The sequence below is a fragment of the Gekko japonicus genome, unplaced genomic scaffold, assembly GCF_001447785.1.
Source record: "Gekko japonicus isolate JY-2015 unplaced genomic scaffold, Gekko_japonicus_V1.1 scaffold1144, whole genome shotgun sequence".
Classification (NCBI taxonomy): domain Eukaryota; kingdom Metazoa; phylum Chordata; class Lepidosauria; order Squamata; family Gekkonidae; genus Gekko; species Gekko japonicus.
The window spans coordinates 137953-147515 of NW_015163635.1; the positions used below are offsets into that span (position 1 = coordinate 137953).

Consider the following 9563-nt stretch of genomic DNA (forward strand, 5'->3'; position numbering starts at 1 on the left):
GACTTACAATTTAATGAATATAAAGTAATTATAAGACAGGACCTTTCTCCAGAGACGCTGCAGCAAAGAGGAATGTTAAAACCTTACACTCAAAAACTATTTGAAAATGGAATACTATTTACATGGGGATACCCAGCAGTAATACTGGTATTTAGAGAAGGTAAACTTTTCCGAGCAAAAAATCCAGTAGAGGCAAGGAGAATGCTGGAGAGACTGGGAATCAGTATGACGTCGTTGGAATCAGAAGCTATGGAGGAAGAAGAAGCCCAACAAAGGGAAGCTTTCGACATAACTACATCTAGTAGTGAAGAAGGAGAATCGAGTCAGGCTTTGCAAAGCCAGTCAAAACGTCCAAGAAAGGATGCTAGCTGCTCTTAGATTATAATTGGCACCATATAATGTGAATAGAGATATAAGTTGGTGTTTGAGGTATTTTGTTTGTGTTTAATGTATTTTGAATTATTTGGATCAGAAACAATATAGAATAAGCATGGTGGCTTATATTGAAACTTACATGATTGAAAGAATAAGGGAGGGGGGAATTGGGAACGTAGACCTCAACCAAGTAGCGAAGAGGTCAGGAGGTGTATGCCAACTGTATACCCCTTAGGGGAGGCTCTTCGGGGAGGGGGAAAGGGGATGAGGGGGACCATCGAAGTAATAAAGGATAGACATGAGCAAAGATATAATGAATGTATAGACGAAAATGGTTGAGACATTAAAATTGTTATCTATAAATATAAATGGTTTGGCTTCAGATTTAAAGAGGTACAGATTAAAAAATTTGATTAAAAAACATGGAATAAATATAGTGTGTTTGCAGGAAACCCACAAATCTAAAAAGGATAAAAAACCTTTGTTAAATTCGCCACTGTGGGAAACAAAGGTGGAAGCAAGAGGAACTAAGAAAGCAAGAGGGGTAGCGATCCTTATACATGCTAGTTGGAAGATAGAAGTATTAGATCAAATAGTAGACTTAGAAGGAAGATATGCTTTTCTGAAATTTAAGATGAATAATAGGAAGTTTACAATAGCTTCAATATATGCACCAAATACAGGCCAGGTAAGATTTTTGAATAAGATATTTCAGAAACTGCAGAACTTCTATGAAGGCGAATTGGTAGTGGCAGGAGATGTTAATTATGATTTTAGGAAAAGTAAAACTCTGAAGCTTAAGAAATGGAAATTGAAAGATGCATTTATGTATGGAGGGAAAACGTTACAACCTACATACTTCTCTAATAGATTTAAGAACTTTTCATATATTGATTATGTTTTAGTAAAGGAAACAAATGAGATAGAGGTGGTGAAAACAATAACTGAGCCTATATGGATTTCGGACCATGCTCCTTTGGTAGTTCAATTTAAATTAAGCGAAGAGCGAAAAGAGTTTATTTGGCGATATAAGGCAAATTTGCCTTTAATTGAAGAGGATCGGTTGGACGTAAGGAAAAACATAGAATGTTACTTTAGAGAGAATAGGAACTCAGCCAGGGAAGAAGTAGTTTGGGATGCAGCCAAAGCAGTGATAAGGGGAGTTTATATTGCTAAGGAAATTAGAATTAAAAGAGAAAATAATAAGGAGAGAAGGAGGATAGTAAATGAAATCACGCTAAAACAAAAGGAACTTCAGAGTAACTATAATAGGCAGACTCAGGAATTATTAAAAAAACTTAAAAAAGACTTAGAGAATTTAGATTCTTTGTCTATGTGGAAAAAAGAAATATTAGTAAAAAACGAATATCATAGAATTAATATGAATACAATGAAAAGAATGGCTAATTATCTAAAATCAAGAAAAGAAAAACAAAAAATAGGATGTGTCAAGGGGGATGGGGGGAACCAGCTTTTTAAAAATACCCAGATAAGAGAGGAATTTGCTAAATTTTATCAGCAACTATTTAAATCTGGAGAAAACCAAAAATTTGAGGAACAACTAGATAAGAAGTTAACATCAGAACAGAGAGAAAGACTGAATGAAGAAATTACAAAGAAGGAAATAGCAGAAGTAATAAAAGGGTTAAAAAATAGGAAATCCCCCGGGTTGGATGGGTTCACGGCAGAATATTATAAAGAAATGGCGGAGATTCTGATTCCAGAAATGCAAAGATTATTTAATTATATTCTAAAAGAAGGCAAAATGCCAGACACATGGAAGAAAGCTGAAATTCTACCAATATTAAAACCCCAGAGGGATCCATTAGATATAAATTCATATAGACCAATTAGTCTGATGAATCAAGATTATAAAATTTTTACAAAAGTGTTGGATAATAGATTGGGAAAACTGCTATCAAAATTAGTCAAGGAAGATCAATATGGCTTTGTCAAAAATAGATTCATAGCCCACCCATTGAGAAATATACTAAATGCCTTGTCCTGTAAAAATAAGAAAACATTAGTTTTATTAAAATTAGATGTATATAAGGCGTTCGACACTTTAAATCATGATTATCTAATGCAGGTATTGGAAAAATTTGGCTTTAGGGGACCGTATTTGAATACTATAAGGGAAATTTATAGGGGAGGCAAAGCAGTCATTAGAATAAATGATGGACATACTAGAGAAATCTTAATTGAGAGAGGAGTAAAGCAAGGGTGCCCATTGTCCCCTAGGCTATTTGCATTAGCAATGGAACCCCTAGCAGATAGGATACGAAATAGTGGTAGAATTCAGGGATTCCAAATAGGCAAGGAAGAACTTAAACTGAATCTCTTTGCGGATGATATCCTGCTGACAATAAGTAACCCATTACAGGCAATAAGAGAATTGTTAGTTATTTTAGACGATTTTAAGTTAAGTTCTGGGCTTGGAATAAATATTAAGAAATCTGAAATAATGTTTAGTAATGTAGATAGAGAAACTAAAAGAGCGATACTAGAGCTAACAGGGATGAAATCAGGAGTTCGGAAGATTAAATATCTAGGAGTATATCTCGATAGAAATATAGAGAGGCTGCAAAAAATTAATTATAATAAGGCTTGGTCAAAGATAATAAAGAAACTGAAGGAGTGGAAAAACAAGAATTTGAGTATTTTAGGGAAAATTAGAGCAGTAAAGATGTTTATACTTCCAAAGATGCTATATTTACTTCAGGTACTCCCAATAGAATTAGACCAAGCAGTTATGAGGAAATGGGATGAACATATTAAAAACTGGGTGTTTGGACGGAAAAAATCAAGAATGATAAAAAAATTAGTATATATGCCCCAAGATGATTTAGGATGGGGGTTACCATGTATACAAGCTTATTATGATGCATTTCAGCTAAAAATAGTGATGGAGTTAGAATGGAGGAAAGAGGACAAGTGGGTAAGATTGGAATCTGAGATAAATAAGGGAGCAGGAAGTTATGGAATGTATTCTAGAGATCTACGAAAAGAAATAAGACAAGCAGAAGGACCAAGGAAAACAGCTTTACTTGTTTGGAAGAGGTGGGAAAAGGTATTGATGCCACAAACTTCAAAATGGACTCCACTTAGGTATATATGGGAGAAGGAGATGAATCCGAAATTCTGGGACGACCTGCAGAAGGAAGGAATATTAAGAGTGAAGGATATGTATAATAGCCAAGGGAATCCACTAACGCCTCAGGAGTTGAATCAAAAACTAGGAAATAGATATTGGTTAAATTCGATGGGATTATATTCTTTAATTAAACAAGATAAGTATAAAGAAGCTATTAAAAGGGAAGATAATAATATGGAACAAATACTATATGTGAAAGAAATAAAAAAAGGATTGGCAGGGAAGATTTATTTAGAATTGGTGAAAGATAAGGAATTTATGTGCAGAAGCTTAAAAAACAAATGGAATAAGGAAAAACAAATTACTACTGAGGATGTCAATAAGTTAATGGTGAACTTGAAGAAAATTAAGCTAGAAAAGTATAGAGAACTTGAAAGAAAGATAATATGGAAGTGGTACAGAACTCCTGCACAACTGGCATATATGATAAAAGGAATGAAACCCAATTGCTGGCACTGTAATGCAAAAGAAGGGTGGTATTCTCACTTATGGTGGGAATGCCCAAAAGTGATAGATTTTTGGGAAAAGATACAGGGGAAAATAGCAGTGCTATGTAAAGTGAACCTGGTTATAGGTGTAGATTTATTATTTATGGGTGTATTGGGAAACCATAGAACTGAGAAACAAAATCAGGATATTTTCAAAGTAATGTTATTAGCAGCGCATGCAGTAATTGCATATGGTTGGAAGGAGAACTCAAAATGGACTTTAGAAAAATGGAACGAATATTTATATGAATATATACAATCGGACATATTGGAATGTTTAAAGCAAGATAAGACATGGACTGTAAAAATGAAGGAGATAAAAAAGAAATGGTCGGTATACTTTAAATGGGTTTATAAAGGGGAAGCCAACAGAGGTATATTTGAAAAGTTGGAAAGAATGTGCTCATGGTTGAAAATGTAATTTGAATAACATGATGGTGGCCACCTTAGGGGGGAGGGAAAAAACAGAGGGGTAAAAGTATCAAAAAGTTGGAACTAAACTGTAATGTAATAACAATATTGGGATACAATAAAAACATTTGAAAAAAAATAAAAAAAAAATAGAGGATTTCTCATATGGGACCTGTCTTTGTTGTCTTTGACATCCTTTTGTCTGCATGACCTTACAGTAATGTCAGAATTTGCTGCTGAGGAAATGGATCATAATGGATCATAAGCCAGTTCTTCGGAACTTTACCTAGTGAAAACGAATTCACACCCCTGGGAGAGAGAGTATTTTCAGACTTCTGAATAGAAATATATAATAAAACACAAGCTCACTGAAGCTGAGATTGTCTCCTGGCTTCTGGCACATGCCCCATCTTCTGCTTGACTTTCATCGGTGCTACTTGCAGGACAAATCTTTAAAAAACAAAAAACAAAAATTCTGTGTCATCTACTCTTTTATGAGATGTCAATGCTGCTTAAACCAATGACTCAGTCAGCAACATTTTAAAAATTATGATACTGTTTGTGAAAATATTAATAATAATAATAAATACTTACTTCTGACAGGCTGTTCCACAGATCTTCACTTTGTGTATTTTGATAGCTAAATCGTTGCAAATATTTTACAATGCCAGCTTCAAACACCTTTGAGCCGAGATAGTCCCTTAGCATATTAAGAATGCAAGATCCCTGAAAAGAGAGGAATGAAGGAATGCAACCTACATTTGCTTATTAAGTGACTGACTTAATAATAAGTCTAATAATCTAATGTCTATATCTCCTGATTAGGGCACTCCTAATCCTTATGTGCTTTCTTATCTATTGGTGGTGGTTTTCATTTCAGATGTCTTCATCCATGCAAATCAATAAAGTGAAAAAATGTGATTTCTCTTCCTCCTATTTTCCTCATATGCCTCAATATGTGACTTTCAGAGTTACAGCAAATCATAGTTGGTCATTATATCCAAACCACAAAATATGGTTTGCCTTTTTACATTAGGCCAAGATTCCAAGCTCTGATGTAATTCTGATTTTGGAGAGAAGAATGCAAACAACAGCATGAGGATTAATCTTAATTACAAACTAGGGTTCACCATGAATTTAAAAATCTTTCATTAAAAATTCAGGCGAGAAGGGAGAAATGAGGAGAGAATGAGGGATTCCCCAAGCTTATTCCTGTAATGACAATGGTACCAGGGAGTACCAACGTTCATGAAAAATTAGACAATCTAAGAAAATTCATCATGAGCATCATAATGTATGAAAGGTAAAACCACACTGAAACAAAAGATTGTATCTTAACCCCCTTTCCCTCTCACAGAGGAGGAGGGCAGCAATATTTGCCTGTTCCCACCTCTCACTGCAGCCCCCCACTTTGACGTCTGGGGTCCTACAGGGGTACAATTCTAGGAGGCTAGAAGATTCCACTGGGAGGTGGAAAGCAACTAAATTGCCATTTATATAGTGCAGTTCCATGCACTGCTACATATGATTCAAGCTAAAATTCTAATTTGCAAACTTCCTCACCTAGAATTTGAAATTTTACCAAATTTAGATTTTGGTAGTGACATATTTCATGCATGCAAGAATAATTTGGGGAAATGTCAGTGAAATTTCAGTGGCACAATCTGACACCTGCTGATATTCAATTTTTAAATTTAGTTCCCTAAACAGAGTTTCATATAATTATGGAATTTAAAATATTGTGATAAATTTGTATTGTATTCTACATGTGGTAAATTGGACATGTCATCATTATTTACAGATATAAATCACCATCAGAAAATACTTCTGCTATCTGCTAATCTGTTGTCAGATTGAACCGAAACACTAACAGGAAATTCTCCTTCCAATTGGAATAGATAAAATGCAGATATATTTCAGTCAATAAAAGTTTCTTATTTTACCTTATCATAGGAAACCTCATCAAACATTTCTAGAATCTGAGCTGGATCTTCAACAGCAGTAGTTATAGGGTGTGAGGAATTCAATGCATCCACCTCCATGGCATCAAAATACTTGTCTAAAAAATAATCTTCCTAATAGAAGAAAAACAAGCCAGAAACATGTTGTTCATAAATTTTGAAATTCACTTTTAAATTACATACCAAGGGCTCAACTGAATGTAAAAGTCTGAAATCTCACAACCATGGAGGTGGAGTAGATTAGGATGGGGCTTCAGCTTTGGGGAAGAGGTTTTTAATGCTTCCAGTGCAAAATTTCTTCCCCTACCCCAATAGCTGTGTAAGATTTGGAGGAAAATATACAAGAACTGATACACTGGATCAGAAAGATGACAGTGGCCCTGATCTGAATGCCTTCCTCAGGCTGCATGTTAGAGCCTAACTACACAAGATGGGATATGCAAGCCCAACCCAACTTGCAGTCAACTCATGTGACAGAGACAGACCTGCAAAAGCACCATGGGGGGCTGATTCTGCACAGCTGCATGGTGCAGAAGGCAGGAGCTTCAGCCTCCCCTCCTGCACTGCTTTTGCAAGCAGAAACAGCAGTGATGGGAGAGGTTCCTGTCTGGCCTTGCTATCAGGCCCATGTGTCCCAGATCGCATGGTGAGGGAACACATGGACTCAAAAAGCAGGGCAAACAGGGTCCCTGCTGAAACCCGTCCCCCCTATGCCACACTTTGGAACAGAAATCAGGCCCCACAATGCTTTTGTTGGTGAGTTCCTTCTCACATATGTGACTACAAACTGGGCTGTTTTGTGAGTTTATTTTTTATTTAAGTTATTTATAATCTGCCTTTCTCACAGGACTCAAGGTGGATTACACATAGCAAATCAGTACAATCAGGAAAATGGGACATTCAGTAACCAATGCATTAGGATTTTAGAAGTCTGGAACCACCAGAAAGCCACCCTGAGCCTGTCTTGGTGGGGAGGGCAGGGTATAAATCGAACTAATAAATGAATAAACTGAAGCAAAGCATAAGTATTCACATGGCACATTAAGTGGTACATAATAGGATTGTATTTACAATAAGCTATACACAGCATATATACCACAGTCTCTAATCATTTATCCAAGTAAGTTTGTGAACTATTTAGTACACTGCAACCCTATTACCTGTACAGAAAAGCTCTCTTGAATAATTCAGTTTTGCATACTTTTGTCGAAAGCCAGGAGAGTAGGAGCTTTCCTGACCTCCTCAGGTAGGCCATTCTATAAAGTGGGAGCCACAACAGAGGAAACACATGTACAGGGAGTTGACTTTACCCATTTTCAGGTTGGCACCCACAGAAGCCCCTGCTGACATGAGCAAAGTTGTCACTGTGGAACATAGAGGCAGTCCTGCAAATCAGAGGGGCCAAGGACATGAAGGGCTTTGTACATGATAGCCAATATCTTAATCTGAGCCAGGTAACAAATGAGCAACCAGTGGAGTGTCTGCAGAATGGGAGTAATGTGTATGTTCCATCTAGCTCCCTCTAATAGCCGACCTGCAGCATTCTGAACAAGATGGAGTTTCTGAGTAGATTTTGAGGGGAGACCAATGTACAGTGCATTACAGTAGTCTAGTCTCAATGTTATTGGGGTATGGATCCAGGTGAACAAGTCAGCTGTATCAAGGTAGGAGACCATCTTACAGGCTAGGTGGAGTTGGTAGAAAGCATTTTTTGCAACTTGCTTCTCCAACAGTAGAAAAGAGTCCAGTAGCACCTTAAAGACTAGCAAAATTTGTTGTAGGGTATTTATTTATTAGACTTATATCCCGCCCTTCCACATGGGCTTAGGAGGTGGCTGTATGTATGTTGTATGATTCTAATGTCAGAAATTGAAGGAATGTGATGATTGTTACTGCCGGGTTTTAGAGATGAATTTTGTAGGATGAATCGTTGTATTGATTAGTATTGTAATGTTAATAATGAATTGTGATGAACTATATTGCTGCTAAGTTAATTAATTAATTAATCATTCTGTGAGTGAAGTTGTTGGGCGACAATATAGGTTAGTACCATTCTATGAATGGAGAAGGATATTATCATAGTAACGGTCCCTAGTAGAGTACACCGAGTTACGGTGTAATTTAGACTTGGTAGGGTAGTGTAGAGTAGTGTAGATACTTGTACATTAGAGAGCCACTAGGCTAATTTTTGTACTAGAGGGCTCAGATAGTGTTAGAGCAAGGAGAATGTTAGGAGGAGGAGCTGCTGGATTGGACGCGATCTGGTACGCTGTTGAGATCCATCTAGCGGGCGGAGCTGCTGGGTGTGGAGGCTTGTGGCTACGGTGACCGGCAGAGACAGCAATGCTGGCGCAGCAGATCCCGGTGCTCTTGGGGAGGGGAAAGTATAGCGGTGGGTCTAGGCAGAATATCAAGGGAAGAGCCCCAAGAAAAAAGATGGCTCGGTGCCCTTCCAGCCTACGACCCATCCCCAGGGAGGTCAGCAGTGGGGCTCGGAAGAACCCCTTTCCGTCTTTGGTGCTTTGTAACGCCAGGTCCGTTAACAACAAGACAATAGTCCTTCGGGACTTCGTCACGGAACAACAAGTGGACCTGGCGTGTGTGACTGAGACCTGGGTGCGGGACGGGGAGACAGTTGCTCTCTCCCAACTTGCCCCGCCTGGGTTCTCGGTCATACACCAATCACGGACTAAGGGGCGGGGGGGAGGAGTGGCGTTGTTCGTTCGGGAGGCTTACTCCTTCAGGGCCCTCCCCGCACCGGAGATTGTGGGCATGGAATGTGCCGGCCTGGTGCTGGAGACTGAGGAGAACTTGGCTATCTGGCTAGTGTACCGACCGCCTAACGCACCGGCCAGTAGCCTGCCGTCCCTGCTGGAGGCCGTGTCTGGCTGGGCGTTGGAGCACCCGAGGCTTCTGGTCTTGGGGGACTTCAACGTCCATGCCGACGACGCGACCTCCGGCCGGGTTACGGACCTAGTGTCGTCCATGGAGGCACTGGGGCTCTCCCAGTGTGTATCGGTCCCTACGCACCAGGCCGGGCACACGCTCGATTTGATCTTCGCTGCGGGGATGATAGTGGACCGGATTACTGCTATGGCAGTACCATGGTCGGACCACTACCCCCTGAAGGCCCGTCTGAACATCCCACCCCGACCCTGTTTAGGCGGCGAGCAG

The 9563-nt window shown here is 38.8% G+C and overlaps 1 protein-coding gene across 1 annotated transcript in view; it reads right to left on the reverse strand.

The window, feature by feature from the left end:
- Positions 1-9563, reverse strand: part of ERAP1 (endoplasmic reticulum aminopeptidase 1) — a 45553-nt gene that overhangs the window by 21722 nt on the left and 14268 nt on the right. Inside the window, exons 8-10 of the mRNA XM_015407550.1 lie at positions 6372-6503; positions 5023-5154; positions 4798-4878 (exon numbers count right to left, since the gene is read on the reverse strand). Of these exons, the coding sequence (XP_015263036.1) occupies positions 4798-4878; positions 5023-5154; positions 6372-6503 (345 nt within the window). The remainder of the gene's footprint in view (positions 1-4797; positions 4879-5022; positions 5155-6371; positions 6504-9563) is intronic.